We start from the raw sequence: 19,482 nt of genomic DNA on the forward strand, positions 1-19,482 counted from the left end.
TGCATGGCTTAGATTTAAAACACACACACACACACACACACGCACACATATATACCAAGAGTATGTGCAAGAAGATTTCTGTGTATATACTTAATCAGAAAGTTCCTTTCACTAACTGCGGGTAGAGTGAGCTTCTGGATTAAAATGAACTAAACGTTGAATATCCGTGGGATATGCATCAGATGTGGCTTCAGAATGGAAAGCTTTATTGGCTGCAATGAGGTTCAACACTTCTGCAGGATGGAATGAATCCCAAAATATGTGGGTTGCCCTTTGACTGCAAGGAGATTTAGCACGGATGCAGAGACCAAAGTCGTTTACATCACAGCACCTTAAGGTTGACATATTGAATCCTGAAGTGATTAACGTATACATATCACCAGTACACTAAGACAGAGACAAAATATTGAGGAGATTAACTAATTAAATTAATTACCAGGAGGAAATCCCGGTGGCGTTTGGACTAAGGTGTTCAAAGCGATAAATTTGGAATCTTGGTGTTTGGCATTGAGTTGATCAACGAGTGTTACTAGCCTTTTATTAAAAAGCTGGACGGCAGAATTCATCTTGTCCACGCATAGGGAGCCATTAGTCCCATAATATGATGTTGCATTTGGGGTGCAGCCAATTGCTCCGATTCCAGCCAACGTCACCTTCCTGGCTCCGTAACGGTGCAAAGTCTAAACAAATTACTTAGTTAACATTAACAACACAGCGACTCAGAGGAAACTGAAATAAAATGATCGATTTCGGTCACCTTCAGTTGACGAGAATATTGTTGGGAAAGGATTCTTGCGTAGGCGGACGGTGTATAGAGCTGGCTTGAATTATAAAACTGCGGCAAGAAGTAATTGTTGATGTAATCGTTACTGCCTATGGTGAACGAATATAAGCACTTTTTCAAATGCTCATAAGCTGAGTGGTAACTCCCTAGGAACCCAGCAATGCGTGAGATTATAATTTTGTGATTTTTCAACTGCTTATTTAAGCTTATGCAAACACCCTGCATGCGCCACGTAACGGATATTAATTTTTCAATCGTCAGTTGTTATTTGTTAATTCATTTCAAGTGTTCGGTTTTATGAATGTCTACAAATGCAGGTGATTAAAGTAACATATTAATATTGTGTGTATATTCGTATAATACCTGATGCGACCCGGTTTCGTCGCGAATTCCAGCACTCCCGGATGCATAATTGACTCCTTTGATTATCTCCGGGCCATTAGCAGTTGCAAATGGTGGAATGTAATCGTCAAATCCCAGTCGTTCGGCTGAAATGATCAAACAAATATACATATGCATGCTCAATTAATATATATATATAGAGAGAGAGAGAGAGAGAGAGTAATAGAACTAATTAAGATTTCAGTTAGTAATTATTAATAAATATATGTACACCGACCGGTTACATCAGCTATGGTTCGGCCGTTGCAAAATCTTCCGGTAGGACCCTTGGGAAAATCAATCCCATATGGCCAGTAATTTACTTTGGCATCTGTTGCAAGGTTATTGTTGTTGCCACTATCAACCAATGAATCTCCAAAAACAAAGTAACAAGGCACTGCTGGTTTTCCCCATACAGGGCTTTGCAGGTTGAAGACCGAAATAAATACAAATGCCATAACCCAATTCCAGCAGCATGATTTTGTTTCACAAGCCATATTCGCTAGGCAAATGAATTCAGTACGTATTAAACTAAGAACAAATAAATACAATTACAAAGATTAGCACATCACGTTTGTAAGAGATTGAAATTTAAAAATTTTTAAAAAAAAAAAGAAAAGGGGAATAAGGCAGGAATTTAATGCATGCGATTAAGGTGAGCCGAAAGAGATTGTTAATGAAGCAAATGATTTGTAAGGTGAGGAATAATTGTAGGCTAGGAAGACTGTTCGAAAGATAATTTTAAAATGGAGGCAACATAGTTGTGACAAAACCGAGATGTATAGATTACCAAATGAATTAAAACATTAATTGATTAATTTGCATGGCAAGAGGTTTCTTAATGGGCACAAATCGGCAGCTAGCAAGAGGTTACCAATTAATGTAGCAAGCTCTCTTGTCTCTACCTCTAGAAAATTAGGCAATTAGCATAAATCACGCTGGCTCGTTGTGAGGCAGGACAAAAATCCGAGACGATTCGCGGGTAGAATTATCGCCTGTGTTTTCGCTCATAAATTGTAAGTCGCTTCTCACCTCCAAACTTTTATTTAAGTTTATTTCGTAATTATCATCTAATTTAGAAAAACTAAAAATCTTGGCACAAGCTTCATCAGGGTCAAAGTTCGTATCAATTCTTATTTTTATTTTTGTTTATCAATTGTAAAAATACCTTGTATTGCAATACAAGGAGCATCTCTCACTCTGAAACCTACCATACATAGACATACACAAACACTAGGTATAAAACTACGAAAAATAAAAATAAAAGAAGTACATGTATATTTTAACATTACAATGTGTCAATTTTCAGAAATTAAAATAAATTAAACAATAAATAGCTCATAGATGAGGTACCAGCTTGGTAGCAGCATTGAATTGATGGACGAGTGATTTAAGCCCGTTATGAGATAGTTTGATGACTTTGTTCGTGCTCTCTGCGCATCTGGAGCCATTTCCTGGATGTGTAGCAATTGCATTAGGAGTGCAACTCATTAGTCCCTCAGGCCAAACAACACCACCTTCGATTCCTTGCTCCCAAATGATCATGCAGTGTTTAAAGAAAAAATAATGTAAAGATTGTTTACATCAAACACTTTTAACTTTTGTGCTTTCAGAACTAATTGAAGCATGCGATACTATATATTAATTAATTAAAAGAGTAATTATAAATCGTACTAGGCATTAACTTTTATTTGCGATGAATATTGTTCTCTAAGAAGCGCGGCAAATTGCTCAGGGGTTAAGAGGATAGTGGCATAAAGTACGTTGTTAATGCAATCGTTGCTGCCCATTCCAATTGTATACAAACACTTGTAAAGGTACTTAACTGAAAGCTCAGTCCTCATCTCCCAGTCGAGTAATGATACCAGTGGCTATCAATTTGTGAGGAATAGTTTGACTATTGAAACTGATATCATCACACAAGTGAAACGAATCAAACATCATGATCATCACTTGAGAATGTTTAAATTTAAGTGAGTGTGTGCGTACAGATGATATGATATCATCTGTGACAATTGACATGCATGCCAGTTATGTCGTATGCAGTACGGCCACTGCAAAACCTTCCAGTGGATCCAGAAGGAAAATTGGATTTAGCTAATATTGGAAGCAAATTGTTATTGCCACTACCAGCCAAGGAGTCTCCAAAATGAAATAGCAAGGCACTTGTCGTCGTGCTTTTCCTTTAGGGAAATGTAATTGAAAGTAATTATCTAATATCACCGGCCAAACCCAGACGACCATCAACCATAGCTTTGGTTCTTTGGCGAACAGGAACAAAGTAGGCAGCAGGCGGGACGGGGGTGTTATGGGGGTGGCCATACGGAGATGAGTTATACTATTGGCGAAGTGTGTTGATTTTGGTGTGTATAAATTAGGAGAAATCAATATACATGTATGCATATATTATAAATGTAGGCTAGAGAATAAAGTTAAAGAAGTTGTGAAGTGAACGGCATGCATAGGGGTGGGCATGGGTTGGGTTGGGTTGGGTTGGATAGAGTTTGTGAAAACTCAACCCAACTCATTATTGAATGGGTTGAAATAAAAACAATTCAATCCAATTAAATAAACATATTCAACTCAACCCTTAAATCATCGGGTTGGGTTGAAGATTTGAAAATCGAATCAAAATTAAAAATTAAATAAAGAAAAAGATATGAAACTTATAATAAAACTTATTGAAATCAAATATAAATATATTATAGTATGAAAATTCTATTCATGGTCTAGTATTAAAAAAAATATAAAGAATATAGAATAAATAAATAAGATAAATACCTTTTTGACTGAGAATTGAGATTTAAGAGAGTGATTTTAGTTATGATATTAGAGTCTATAGTAAATGCAAGAACAAAATAGTCTCTTTTATAAAAGAATAAAAAGAGGATAAAAAATATATTAGCCGTTTAGATTTTTAGGATTTTTCAAATTGAGAATTATTATTATTATTATTATTATTATTATTATTATTATTATTATTATTATTATTATTATTATTATTATTATTATTATTATTATTATTATTATTATTATTTATGAGGGTTGGGTTGGGTTAAATAGGATTCATCATAATTAATTGGGTTAAAAAAATTAATCCAATTAATTCATAATAACCCACTCAACCCGTCGAAATTAAATTGAGTTAGGTTGGGTCTATTGGGTTGGATTAGATTTGCCCACCCTTAGCATGCATGCTTCGCAATTGCAAATAATTTAAGAAAGGTGTGTGTTGTCTTTCAACGACGACATTTTGCAATAGATGTGTGGATCTCTCTCTCTCTCTCTCTCTCTCTCTCTCTCTCTCTCTCTCTCTCTCTCTCTCTCTCTCTCTCTCTCTCTTTCTCTCTCTCTCTCTATGTGTGTGTGTGTGTGTATGTCATATTGTTAAAAAGAAAACTAAAGGGCAAACCAGATTCCAGGAAGCAAATACTATATGTTACTTAAAAAGGTAGCCTAATGACTTGCATAACTTTAAAACATGCAGATATGCTCAATTATCTAGTTGATCACACTCAAAATTCATGTCATGTCGTATTAATTTATGAATAGCGTATGACATATTGTTATGTAAATATAATAATAGATCATGTCATGTCATATTAATTAATCAATAGCGTATGACATATTGTTATGTAAATATAATAATAGATCATGTCATGTCGTATTAATTTATGAATAACATATGACATATCGTTATGTAAATATAATAATAGATGACATATCGTACATATTTTACTATGGAGTAAAATTTTTACCATACTCATTTATAAATTGAGTGTGTAGAGGACATGTTGAAAGTCAATTAAATAATAAATATGTGGCGTCGTTTATATTTTTAGCATATAGAAGCATGTTCTATTATTAAATAATTGAATAATCTAAATAAAATTTGTTTAAGTATTTTATGCTAGTAAGTATTATCATGGAATAATTTAAACCATACTCATTTATAAATTGAGTGTGTAGAGGACATGTTGAAAGTCAATTAAATAATAAATATGTGGCGTCATTTATATTTTTAGCATATAGAAGCATGTTCTATTATTAAATAATTGAATAATCTAAATAAAATTTGTTTAAGTATTTTATGCTAGTAAGTATTATCATGGAATAATTTAAATTAATTATAAAATATTTTTGGAGTATTTTATGTATAATAGTAAATTAGTGACTATTATTTTATGAATTAAATATTTAAACTACTTATATATTAACATCAATTTTCATTAATGTAAGTTTAATTATTTTTTATGAAAATAAAAAATTAATAAATAACATATTTTCATGTTATCAATTAATAATTATAGATGTTATAATTTAATATTAAAATTTTAGCCGAATAACTAAATATCTACATTTTAATTTAAATTAATTACATGTTAATTATAATACATTTTTCTATAACACGCCGCATCAAATTGAGAAACTCAACACCAAATTCAAATTCAATAAAAATGGCTAATTATTTATTGTAACTTTAGTTGATCACCAATTCCGCTGGAACTAGGTTGAAAAGGGAAGCAAAAAAGTATATGATTGATTATGTATGGCAGAAGAAGTTATTGATCGATAAAAAAAAGACAACGTGGAATGACCTAACAAATTCCAGAAACAAATCCTAATCCTAATGGCATATAAAAGATTATAATATTTGAGATAATATATACTTTAACAAGGTCGTTAATGGGGTGGTCGTTAGAGTTTTCAGATGATCTTATTCGATGACTACCATTTTCCAAATTAATTAGAGTTGACAGTGATGTATCTTATAGTTATACCATTAATTTTTTATTTTCTTTTTATTTGGTAGTTTAACAACAATAGCAAGTATTTGAAACAAAAATAAAAAACAAACAGTACAACACATTTAGAAAACGCCATTTCCAAATGAGTAATGATAAGCCACAAACTCTTGTACAAACTTATTTTGTACAAACTTATGTGGCATGATAAGATTGGTTGAATTAAATATCATTTGGTCCACATTATTTGTTTTTATTATTTTATATTTTCATTCAACTAATGAATTAATGCCACGTCAGTTTGTACAAAATAAATTTATACAAGAGTTTATGGTTGTATCATTACTCTTTACAAATTATTCAACGAACAAAATTTCACTTAATTGAGCTAGCTATTTTATTTTTCATAAAAGGTTATTTAAAAAACAAAACACCATATAGGAAACGAAACGATACCATGCAAACTCCCAAGGAAAAAAAAAAAGGAATAAATAAATGATGATGGGTGGATGATGGATGTTGATTACATGTTGATCAAATGGCTGATATCAAAGGGATAAGCATCAGAGGGATGGGCAGCATTTAATGCTCTCTGTCCAAATCGATTCATAGCCTCTGTAGTGTGGAATTCGTCCCAGAACCTGTACTCATTCCTATTTTTACGTGCACTTCGGAAAGGAGTGCTTGTCAGGTTACCCACTGTTTTGCAGCAAGGAGCATCGATCACCTTGAAACCTGCCATGGCATGCATTTTCATACATCCACAAAATTAATTACAATCAATAATTATGCTTACTATATATTTTCTAAGACCTGGCAAAGAAAATGAGCAAAACAGAATTCGAGCTGATGGTTATTACTTGCTGGACTATTTTGAAAGCAAGGAATATATTCTTGTTTGAAGCAAAGAAACCTAGTTCTCAAATGTCAGTAGCAAAGGCAGAAGCTTTATTGGAAGCCTATCAGCGAGTAAAGCCTTCAGGATTGACTTGTGGAGCTGATAAAGAGAAGAAAACAGCCAAAGTTTGGAAACCTCCACCGCAATACTGGTTCAAGGTGAATGTTGATGCGGCCATAATTAGGAAGAAACATCTATCAGGGTTGGGAGCAGTGATTAGAGATTCAGCGGGGAATGCCATAGTTGCTGCTGTTAAGACTTCAAGGTTTCATGGGTATGTATCATATGCAGAAGCTGAAGCAGTAAGATGGGGATTACAGGCAGCTGAGGATGCAGGCTTATCTTCATTAATTATCGAAACTGACTCTCAAATGGTGGCCAATTTAATTAACAACAGAAAGGGCAGCAAGAATTAGATTTATTGGGTTATTTCAGAGATCCAAGACAAGATTAAGGATCTCCGCAATGTTAAATGTTATTATACCCCGAGATCTTGTAATGCGATTGCCCACTCATTGGCTAAATTAACCTTTGATCATTTAGGAGCTGTTGTTTGGTTGGGTTCTTTTCCAACCGAAGTTATGAATGTATTCAACTCTTTTGATTAAATGAAAGTTTTTAGTCCTTTTAAAAAAAAAAAAAAAACGTAGCATCCAATTTGCTATATATATATATATAATCGACAAATTAAATTATATACTATATGGACTATCTAGGTATATATATACCTAGGGGTGTGTGTGTGTACCTTGGGCGGCAGCATCCCCTGAGATTATCCCAGAAGCGTTTATAAATATAAATTGTGCATTAGAATGATCTTTATTGAATTTATCTACCAATTATTTGAGTCCCTCATCGAATAATTTGGCTGCGTTGTTCATTTTCTCAACGCACTTGGCACCATTTCTGGGATATGTAGCAATTGCATTTGGAGTGCAACCTAGGGGTCCCAGGCCAACCATGGCAACCTTTCTTGCTCCCATATTATACAAACGCTAATTTGAGAAACAGTTAACAACAACAGAGAAATGGTTAGCCAGATCGATCGACCAAAAATAACTTAATTGATAGAAGAGAAATTAAGGATGGAAATTAATTAAACTAAAGAAAGTAATAACTTTGATTTGCGGAGAAAAGTGTTGAATAAGAAGTTCAGCAAATTGGCTTGGGGGTGTAAAGGGGGCCTGATGGGTAATAGGGCAAGAAGTAGTTGCGAATGTAATCGTTGATGCCCATATTCACTACATAAAAGCACTTTTTAAGGTAACTGGAAGCTGATTCAGTATTCCCCAGCTGTGACTTGATATAAAAGACACTATTAATCCGTGACGGGTTAGCTGCTTTTTCATTGGGATATTTCCGCCCTGCAATAAATAATTGCGTGCGCAGCCCAGTCAAATTAAAACATATGGTCAGAATTTCGAAAACTAGCCTTTATGCTCTATTCATTTAGTTAATTCGATCTATGTCCATTTCCCATCATCTCATGTCGCGCTAATATGAGACGTGGTTCAATACAAATTATATAGCTAGCCAACGACACAGGTTGTTAATTATGTTCCAGGAGTAAATGCACATTCGCTAGCTAGTCAATACAGTTTAATTTTGGAAAATGAGAAGACCTTATTTTGTGGTGCCTAGAAGGAAATTAAGGGCAACTAAAAGTCAAAGGTATGACTATATTATCTACTCTACAGATTAACTTCTTAGCCAAATACTTAATTATTATTTATTTTAGAAAATTAAATTCTTATGCTAATATGGGAGCGAATTAAATAATTAATGACACTTTCCCCTTCCTCTATAGCTACGACTTCCTCTTCCTTTCTTTCTTTCTTTATTTATATCTTTATATTTTTTGGGTTTTGGGGGTGGGGAGGAGTTGAAATTTATTAGACATCAAAAGAGTAATGATATATTTGAAAATTTATATATAAACTTTAAAATTATGGAAAAATTGTCCATTTTCCTTTGGAATCCCAAAAACCACTTGGGCATAGATTTGCAAGATCTTTTTTGGGTTGAACAATCTAATACAAATCCTTTCTTTCAACTATATTTTAATTGTTTTCAAAGGAAAACATTTTAAAGTGAACTGATTGTTGTCATTTTCAAGGATATTTTACAAATTTATTCCTGAGCCCAAATCTTAGTTCTTTCCTTGAAATTACTACTCATTAAAGGTACAGTACACCACTAATGAATGGTGATTGAAGTATTTTTATGTTACCAACAATCTCACCCAAAAGTTTATTCATACAATTTATGACATTAATTTAAATGTACATACATTTAGTCGTGTTGCTTATTAATGTTATACCAGACATAAATTATATTTTTGTAACTTATTCATTTAATTTATATTAGATCATTTATTAGATATCATATCTTACATAATAGAAATAGATTCTGAAGCATTTATGCTTTTAAACTAAAGTAATAATAATAACAACATTATAAATTTAAAAGAGGGTTAAAATTTAATTTTTTAAATAAACCATATGTTCCAGTGAAATTATTACGAACTATGAGGGTGATGATAATTATTTTACAAAAATTATCCTCCTCCTCAAAAGTTAAAACAGTTTAAGAAACGGTTGCAATAACTATTAAATAATTTATCTTTTTTTAATACAAATATTAATCCAATGGTCGCAGACATTTTTAACATCATTGATGCTACAAAAAAATTAATGGCACCATACAATGACCTAGTAAATAATTCCTGGACCGGTTAATAATGGCCCAAAAAAAAAAGTGATTGAAATTCTTGGTTATAGATATTTTATATTGACGCAAAAAATAAAACAAAATACTGTGATTGAAATAGAAAATTAGACAAATGGAAAGATAGGGTGGCAGCCAAAATCTGTTACATTAATTCCTCATTGGATAAATTGAAATACACGCATAATTTAACTTAAAATACATGAGCTTTAGTGATTTGAAATATTTATGTATAATTCCACAAACTGATATAACAATTGCAACAAGAAATTAAAATGACAGAGTAATAAAAGAAGTTGTTTTGGAGCGAGTAATATATAACGCTATCACATAAAAGTTTATCTTAATTTAATGCATGTAAGAAATTATATGCTTTATCTTAATAGGCAGCCGTGTTGGTGTTGAGAATCAGAGCTGAGCTAAGCGTCGAATATCAATGGGGTAAGCGTCTGATGGAGACTGAGCAGAGTAAGATCTGGTGGCGATGATCGTATTCGCAGCTTCAGTTGGATGAAAAGCATCCCAAAACACGTACTCCCTCCTGTTTGGGCATGGATTTTGAAGAGGAAGACATGTAATTTGCCCATTGTTTCTTCCAACACCACAGCACCCAGTATTTGTCACTCTAAAACCTGTTACGTACAAATATAAATATAATGAAATGTGCACACGATGATACAAATATTTCTAATTTGATTGATTAATTAAATTAAAAGTTACCATAGCGTGCAGGATTGGCTGTAATATCTTGGAAAATCCCATAAGCATTGATGTAGATAAACTTGGCATCAGAATCGTTGTTGTTGAATTGATCAACGAGGCCTCTGAGCTTGTTATTGAATATTACGTTTGCGTCATTCACTCTCTTCACACAAGTTCTCCCATCTGGACTGTTTTGAGCCAATTGATTCGGGCTGCACCCTATCTGTCCCACTCCAATCAACACAAATTTCCTTGCCCCATAGTTGTACAACGCCTATATTATACACATATTCATTCACGATTCATCAGTACTTAAAATTATTTGAGAATTCATAATGGAAAAAAAAAGGGGTCTGAGCGACGCAGGTACGTACCTGAAGTTGCTGAGTGTACTGTTGAATAAGAAGGTCTGCATACTGCTCGGGGGTGTATTGACGACCGGTTGAATAATAGAGGGGCTGGAAGTAGTTGTTGAGGTAGTCGTTGCTGCCTAATCCGATTGAGTATATGCATCGGCTCAGGTAATTAGCAGCTTGATCTTGATTTCCTAGTAAGTTCACTACTTGCTGAACCGTGTTTTGGTAATTCTTTACCTGCCCACTAAAACTGATTCGATCTCCCTGCAATATAATATTGCATGTGCATGTATGTATAACATTAGTTATTTCAGGATTCACACTTCATCAGTTGATGCATGCTATTGTTAATTATTTGTTGATATGAAATGGACATTATTAAAGTTCATATATGCATGCATGCATTAAATAAATAAATTAACTAATTAATGGGATTGATTATTTTCTTTTTATTTACCAGCTGTCGACCAGTTTCCTCCCTGATACCAGCAGCTGCAGATGCATAATTGACTCCTCTGAGTATATCCTGACCTCTTGCAGCCGAATATGGAGGAATGTAACCGTCGAAGCCCAGAAGTTGGGCTGCAGACAAGCAAAACTAATGTGAGATTAATTAGTGGCTGGCAGGCATAATTTTTCAGTAGATTAAGTTGAGCTTACCAATGACATCGACGGTAGTTTTGCCATTGGAAAATCTTCCTGTAGGGCCATTAGGGAAGTCAATTCCATAAGGCAAGTAATTAGCTCTAGCCAATGAAGATAGTTGATTATTATTCCCGTTATCCACCAATGAATCCCCAAATATGAAGTAGCAAGGCACTTGAGGCGCTGCTTTGGCCCCATAATAATAATTCTGTATATTGATCAAAACCAACAACACCATCACCACCCACCATTTTCTTAAATCCATCAAGCCCGAAAGAGGAAACAAATTCTAAAACCCAGATGAGATGAGGAATGATCAAAATTGATTAGAGGAATGGTGAGTATGTGACAAAACAAAAATGATAGGTCATAGAGTTTTATATAGAGAGAACAGAAGTAGCAAATTGAAGAAGATGTAATTATTAGCTTTTACAGTTGAGGAGTTGGTTCGGGGCATTAAATTCACGCGGAGATAACGTGAGAATGAATGCCAAATAAAAATCAAAGCTCTCTGCTCTGAATTTCAATTTCCTCTGCCTGTGGGATTAATGGATATAATTACACTAAGTACATTACATGTGCAATTGATACACGGCACAATTTTGAATTGATCAAAGCTTGTTTGTGAGTGAGAACGCGCCTCCTCGCCCTGTGCCTTGTCGGTAGTCAGCTACCCAGCTTTGGTCCATCGCCACAAATTTCAACCCCCACTAATCATTAATGTGATCAATTAATTATGTATACCATTGCGACACTTTACGTTCTGAAATCCCCAAATTTTCTATTTTGTATTAGCAACTGTTTAACATGCCCGGGAGTTTAAATAGCATATGGACAGCAAAAAACTGAATATTTCTTGTCCTTTTTTTTTGTCAATTAAATAACACGATAATTTTTTTTTTAACTATAAAATTTGAGTAGAGATATTCTTCAGATTTTTCTTTTTTTTTAAAAAAAAGAAAAGAAAAAGAAATAACCATAGAATACACATTAACACTATTTATATTATCCTTAATTGGAAAATATACATAAACACCTTATGATTTTATTTAATTTCTGTAGCTGTTCTATAACTATTATGAATAAACATAATTTTTCTCGCTCTATTACAGGTTAACTAATACCCAATTCTCTTTCCACTAATATGAACAGTATTTTAATCCCAAATCTCTTATTTTAAGCAAGTGATTTTACTAACTGAACTAAATAGACCCACTCCATTAGCATGATATTTATAAAAAAAAAGATGTAAAATGCAATTATCTATTTTTGGGTTCTCTAGAGGGAATACAAGATGACGACAAGATATTAATTATTCAGAGTTATTAGGCATTCAAAATAGAAAATGAAGTATGGTCGTTAATTGATTACTTTCGGGGTCCCATTGTGATGAATATGAAAGCAAATCGGTTAGACTATAGCAACTAAATTATTTGACGATGGCACAACAACTAATTCAGAAGAGTAGGAGTAACTGTAAGTGAAAATTAAGATAATATTGCTGTCATATGTCAATGGTATGGACTTTGAGCCCACTAAATCACAGTTGTTACCCTAGAAAATTCTCAGAAAAAATCAACTTCCAGTAAGACTGGCTACAATTTTATCACAAACCATTACAATACCAAATCCAATCATGTGATGCCGGTGACCTTTTTCGAGTCAATATCATTTTGATTTATGGATTACAGCAAAATGATGAAGAAACGCGTTACTCTCCCAGAGGAAAGAACATGCTCTTTGATTGGAAACAGCTAGAGAGTGGAGATATATAGGAGAGAGCATGGAGACATAGCTGCGCTGTTTCAACGGTTGATAATTAAGAAAGGTAGAGATCCAACGGTGACTGCGTTGCATGGTAAGAAGCGTAGCTGGCTACTTTGCCATTAATACCAGTGGGTGAGAAAATTTAATGCATGAAGACAAGAAGTCATACACAGTAACGTGGGTGTCGTGTCTACAAGTACAGAGACGACCTTTCTGAAATGAAGGTGCAATTTTATCACTCGATCATCTTCCCAACCAGTTTGGCTATGTCGTAGTCATTAACTCAACATTAACTTGTACTTGAAATAATAATAAGTCGTTCTTCAGGAACTGAGACGTAAACAGATTATGAAAAGTTCTAGCAATTAGTTTCTTTTAATTTTAGTCAAATCTCTCATTTCACATAAAGTGCATGCCAAGAAAAATATTATTGCTTAGAATTTGAGGAGGCAACTTGGAGTTGACCTATCCGTCGGTGGTGAGTGGTGGACCGACGACCAGTAGTAGCAAGAAAATTGGAAGCCTGGCATATATTGTGCAACCTTCTCACCGAGATGATTGATTTGAAGTATCACTAGCATTTCTGGTTCTAGTATATCAATTTGTTACTTCAATTTTATTGGTTTGAATACGAGGATTTTCTTATCATGTTCTCGTCATTATCCTATGATGTATAGTCATATTTATTTAAAAAGAGACACTGAAAAAAAAAAATGTTCGTAGAGGCAAATAAATCACCATCATAACCAGACACAAGTATCAGTCCACACTGAACAATCAACTGCAATAGTTCATTGGGATGCTTATCACTTATGAAGCTTGTTTGCAAAATCATAGGTTCTTAATTAAAAACTAGAACTTTAGTTGGCATTTATCATGCATGTTTCCGTTTCATCACCCACCATATGAAATATTTCATAATTACCAGCTTCTGTTGTCAATTGCCGTGCCTTTTGTCCGCGGCCCGTTCCATAGATTTTTAGTGCGGGGGGACTTGCAGTTTTAACAAGCTGAAATCTGGAAATTATAATCTTTAATAAAATGAATTTGTTTGTTTTACAGTGAAATATTGCAATTTACATACAATATCATGCACAAAATATCACGTCCCGGCTGGTCCCCAAAAGCTAGAATGCCGGATTACACAAAAAGATAGTTTGAGCCCCAATGGTTAGTTAACAGTAATTTTGGAAATTGATGCAGGCTGGGCCTCCACCAGCTGTTGTTACTCGAAATCCGACTTTTTCCCAGAAAGAAAAATAGCGGGATGTGATATTTGATTATCGAACAACCACATTGATTACAAAACCAAAAAGCCAAAAAAATTACAGTTTAGAGGGAGATAGAGCCCCAAAAAAGAAAAAAGAAAGAAAAATCAGATTTCTCTCACTGAGTACTCAAAGATCACTCCTATCGTCCTGATCCTGAAGGGTGGGATAAAATTGCAAAACGAAATCTTTGATAATTTGAATTAATCCTTTCAAGTCATTACTGCCTACCTCCAAACAGTCCCTTAATAAATCCCCATCTACCACCTCTCTTTGCACTGCTTCCACCACTTCCCTTAATGGACCCTGCCAATAACATCCATAGCATATGCATAACACATCCACCAAATAATATATTTGATTTTCAAGTAAATATGAAATTAATTGCTGATGTCATAGCAAAATCACAATGACGAAATTCTTTTTCTTTTGCCGTCAAACTGTTAAAAACCAGTAGAAGACTTTTAAAGCAGATAAAACCCAGAGTGTTGTGAGCTGGTGGATGTCTATCCACATCTCTCTTGCCTTTAGCTAATTGAGCATGTGATTTTGAAAATCAAGCAGCATGTGGAGCCGAAAGGCACACAAAACCGCTTGCAACCAAGCCAAAATGAATACAGCCAACCTTCACGGCTAAGCCAAATTCCCCTAGTAAAACCACTAAAGCCGAGCATGACATGACCAACTATAATTGGATCATGGTTGCCATGAATAAGTGAATTCTTGCCTTGTATAATTTACACAATTCCCAACGATAAAAGCAGCATAACTTCTTTCTACTATATCTCTATGCTCCTTCTCCTTCATTTAATTCAATTATTTTTTTTCATACTTCATATACTCTCTAGCAATTATTACACAAAGCTAATTATATTTTCATTTAACGGAACCTAGCTCCAAGACACGTGAAAATAATTGTAAACCATATTCTTGGTATTTTGAAAAACATTCTAGAACGACTGATCCCAAATGTTAGGGTGGGTCTCTTTGTCATAAAACACTCTCTACACCCATAATTTCATAATATATTTTATTACTAAGACATCCATTAAAACAACTACTTAAGGTAGGGTTGACAGAATTGCCCGATTCAGTGCAAAATTTTATCCCAATTTACTATTTGAGTTAGGATTCGCGACTTAAATTTATCCTAATTCACTGTTCGATACAGAATTCACGATGTTTGAAAATCTCGATCAGGATCCCGAATATCTCAAAATATGGGTTTCCAAAAACATATGATAAATCAGTCTGATGAATCACATAAATCTGACATGTCAATCATATGATAAGTCATCTTGATAAATAGTATATATGACATGTCAGTCACAGGTGTATGACATATCGGTTATAAATATATGACATGTCATTTATAACAAAATCTACATAGTATGACAGAAAATTCATGTCATCTAGGACGGTTCGTTATCCCAATAGAAGCATATTTTTGTCCTCACATACTATTCGACTATTCAACACATATTTTTTGTCTTGATTATCAATTAGAACAAGATTGATAAATTTCAGCCTGTTCCATTGCCAACCCTACCTTAAAGGACAAATATTATATGAAAGAAAAAAACTCTCGCCGTTGAGAATTACACGAAAATTTTGCATAAACTATCAAAAAAGAAATTCTAGGTCCTTATGAACGACTAAACAATCAAAAAGTAAAGTCAATCAAATATAAAGAATTATATTGGATGAGTTAAAACTTTTAGTAGAAAGACTGAACTATAAGTTGTCTTGAACTCTACTGCAAGTCCTCTAGTTTTTAACATTTTCATGAAGGTCAAGGGATGACGAAAGAAACCGGTAATTTCATTGTAAATCCACCTTGAGTTTTTTGGATCCGCAACTTGCAATTCATTCTATTTACATGCGTGAACAATTTTTTTTTCTTTTTCATTGATTTGACATTCACAATAGCCAATCATTAAATATTTGCATAAATTGATTTTGCTAAGTATGTTAGCAAGATTGATCACGGATAACCCGTCATTAACTTAAGGGTGAAAAAATGAATGCAAGAACAGAGAAAAAAAGAAGATTAAGAAGATTAAGGAATGTCAAGGATATTGCTTTGCGTTGCTGACGTGTATCAAGGAAAAGAGCTGGCGTGTATCTAACTCCAGCTGATATGTCAACAGTTTTGGTTATATGAATTTGTTGTAACTACTAGCCACTTGACATCTTGTAATTGGCTATTCTAGATCAATTAGTTATTAGTAAGAGTTGTTATAACGGTATGGTTACTATAAATTGAGCTAAGCTCAATTGAAGCATTAAGCTTTCTGTTATTCTAGAAATGAATCTAGAAAGTTTCCATTTCTCTCTGGTTTTCTCTCTGAATATTTTCTTGGAAGCCAAACACCAAGTCAATTTCTAATAAGGAAAATAAATTCAGCATGACTTTTAGATTTTTGGAGGGTTTATAGAGTATAATCTTATTTTTTAAAATTTAGATAGTGGGTGTGTTTAAAAAATGGGTGTGAAAAAAAAAATTATCAGTTTAAATATCCCAACCCAAATATTATTTGCACACTAGCAAGCAGCAATAGCAAATTTAAGTGGGGCAATTACTATTTTTCCACGCAGTAGATGGTAAAGAGTTAAAAATATTAGAATGTCTGAAATTACTATTTCAATACCCAAAGCTTTCATATATACTATGACATCTTGTTCTGATTAGTCAATTTTTTTGAAAAGACAAAATTGCCTTTTAATGTATTTTAATATTATGATATAGAACTTTATTTAAGAAGAGTTAAATAAGACAAATAATGTCAAAATTGAGTGCATAAATATATGGTTTGAAGTTCTTGAAGGAGGAAGAAAAGGAATGTTTTCCCAATTTCTGTGGTTGGGAGCCTCCAAAAGCTCTTGAAACAGATTTGTTTTTTTTTGGGGGGGGGGGGGGGGAGAGGAGGGAGACTAAATGAAAGAATTTGACAAAAAATTTATTATAACTTTTATTTTTCTTATTTAAAATTTGAAATAGTACATTATGGGTGCGTTTAACACACTGTGTTTAACACACTACATTATATTATCCTTTATTGCATTAGCACTGTATAATAATAATATTGTACAATGTTTGGTGCTACACTGTACTATATTAATTTTTAATTATACTATGTTTGTTGCTCTATTCTATTGTATTAATTTCTTGTAGTTAATTTAAATTGTATATTTAAAAAATAATATTTATTAGTACTTAGAAAAATGCTAAACATAAACGACTTAAAGATTAGAAATTTAACATTTTTTTTAGTATAAATGTTAAAAAATATCATAATTCTTCATAAAGATCGAAGCTTATATCCTAAAATTTTCATAAGCATAACAATTACTTTTTAGTATTTTCTAAAAATAATAACCTATGAAATAAAAATTGAAGCAAATAATTTAATCAGAAAATCTCTACATAATGTAATAACATAAATAAATGGTAAAAACCTACAAGATTGGTCCAAAAGTCATCTTAAGATGATATAATAAAAGTTTATACATACCACAAGATAATCACAAAAATAATAAAGTGATATAATTATTGTAACATATTCATTAACATAATGAATTGTGCTAAATAATCCAAGTAAGAGTTTTATGGTATATGTAATAATATTTTATATCATTGTTTATACTATTATTAATTTTAAATTAATATTATTCAAATTTATCCATATTTAAATATGTATTATTTGTTATATTAACTTATTTAAGAATAATTAATTTTTATATATTAATCATTATAATATAATTAAATAATACATTATTTAGTTATATTTTTAATATAATAAAAATTAAAATACAATAATTTTTTTATTAATTTATATTAAGAATAATTCTTAATATAAATTAATAATTATATTAATGCAGCCAGCCAAAGATGGGGTTGCAATACCATGTTTAGCCAATGCATCTAGGGCTAACAAGGGGTGCCAAACAACCCTATATGCTTAAATCTGACGTCAGCAAAAATATATATTTGGAAACTTTAGGTTAAAAAAAATAGATTTTCCTTTAAAAAGAATGGTAAACTCCAAAGGCGTTAGGAAAATTATTTGCCTTTTACCATTTTGCCATCTTCTTAAAAAGGGAAAATGGTAATTTCTCCTCGAATAAATGAAGAAGAAGAAGAAGAACCGGAGACTGAAAAACGTACCGACCGACGAAACACGTTGAGCAGCCTAGCAGAAAGACGTTTCGAAGTGGCAAGGATTTTGCCATAATTTCTTCCAACCCAAGCAACTCTATCGATGTCCGAGTTCATCGACTCGCTTAAAATGCTACTAAGCTCATTCAAATCTGAAACGGCATCGTACAGCTCCCGGTAATCCAACTCCCTCCAAGCGTAGTTTTTCACGTAATCCCAACCCAACGAGAAGGCTAATCCCCAGCAAGCTAACCACAAGTGGGCCCCTCGCTGTAGCTTTTGAGATATCGCTTTGGCCCGGTTGGCGCCCGATATGTCGCCTCGTTCGGCGCGCAGGTTTGAGACGCGCATGAGGAGGGAGTGCGACAAAGAGAAGAAAGTGCGGTAATTTGAGACCGAAAGGGAGTGAATGGGTGCCGGTGCGGTGCGGTGCCGGTGAGGAGGACGAGGATGAGGATTGGGGCGGCTGTAAATCGGATCTTGGCCATGGATGATCCGACGGTCGAGGCTTTTCTTACTTTTTTCTTTTTCGAGATTTTATAGAAATTTGACCACCATTGCATACAATTTGTGTTTTGTCTATCGAGTGAGATTTGGGCCTTGGGGTTGGGGCCATATGTTGCCAAGGGGCCTTCTGAGTTGTATTATTATTATATTATAGAAAAGTGAGTGATAATGACTCAAGATTTTGGTCCCTTTCAGATTTGGGAAAGTCGTGATGAATTTGGATGAAGCTCCGTCGTTTTGGCTGCTGAAAACGTCCCTGATTTTCAATTCCAAAATATTGTCCCATGGTGAGGGCACACACATTTAGGAAAATAGCCAAAATGAAATACTATCAATCCATTTTTTTTTTCTTTGGTTTTTTAAAATAAAGTAATCCAACGCTATCAATTTCTATGACTACATCAATGAATTTGATGTAGATAAACTCAACACATTTAAAGTTTCAATTTTTTTTTTTTTTTTTAATGCATTGACATTATCACCCAAAAAGAAAATCAATGCTCTTAAGCTTTTCTTTTTTATTTAAAGTTTATATATATGTCA

General features: G+C 33.3%; 3 protein-coding genes across 3 annotated transcripts; all 3 read right to left on the reverse strand.

Moving 5' to 3' along the window:
• Positions 1-111: 111 nt before the first annotated feature.
• On the reverse strand, positions 112-1,815 carry LOC102617531 (GDSL esterase/lipase At1g29660-like). The gene is made up of 5 exons (XM_052435004.1): positions 1,404-1,815; positions 1,148-1,272; positions 758-1,003; positions 437-680; positions 112-353 (listed from the first exon to the last, which is right to left on the reverse strand). Exons 1-5 carry the CDS (start codon positions 1,660-1,662, stop codon positions 112-114), a joined length of 1,116 nt encoding a protein of 371 aa, XP_052290964.1. The 5' UTR covers positions 1,663-1,815.
• Positions 1,816-9,664: 7,849 nt separating this feature from the next.
• LOC102617527 (GDSL esterase/lipase At5g45670-like) lies at positions 9,665-11,598 on the reverse strand. Its single transcript, XM_006467511.4, has 5 exons — positions 11,254-11,598; positions 11,051-11,175; positions 10,612-10,857; positions 10,256-10,511; positions 9,665-10,167 (listed from the first exon to the last, which is right to left on the reverse strand). The coding sequence occupies exons 1-5, from the start codon at positions 11,501-11,503 to the stop codon at positions 9,944-9,946; spliced, it is 1,101 nt and encodes a 366-aa protein (XP_006467574.1). The 5' UTR covers positions 11,504-11,598; the 3' UTR covers positions 9,665-9,943.
• Positions 11,599-14,021: 2,423 nt separating this feature from the next.
• LOC102617238 (uncharacterized) lies at positions 14,022-19,169 on the reverse strand. The gene is made up of 2 exons (XM_006467510.4): positions 18,442-19,169; positions 14,022-14,579 (listed from the first exon to the last, which is right to left on the reverse strand). Exons 1-2 carry the CDS (start codon positions 18,781-18,783, stop codon positions 14,403-14,405), a joined length of 519 nt encoding a protein of 172 aa, XP_006467573.1. The 5' UTR covers positions 18,784-19,169; the 3' UTR covers positions 14,022-14,402.
• Positions 19,170-19,482: the final 313 nt, after the last annotated feature.

This window comes from Citrus sinensis, chromosome 2, assembly GCF_022201045.2.
Source record: "Citrus sinensis cultivar Valencia sweet orange chromosome 2, DVS_A1.0, whole genome shotgun sequence".
Taxonomy (NCBI): domain Eukaryota; kingdom Viridiplantae; phylum Streptophyta; class Magnoliopsida; order Sapindales; family Rutaceae; genus Citrus; species Citrus sinensis.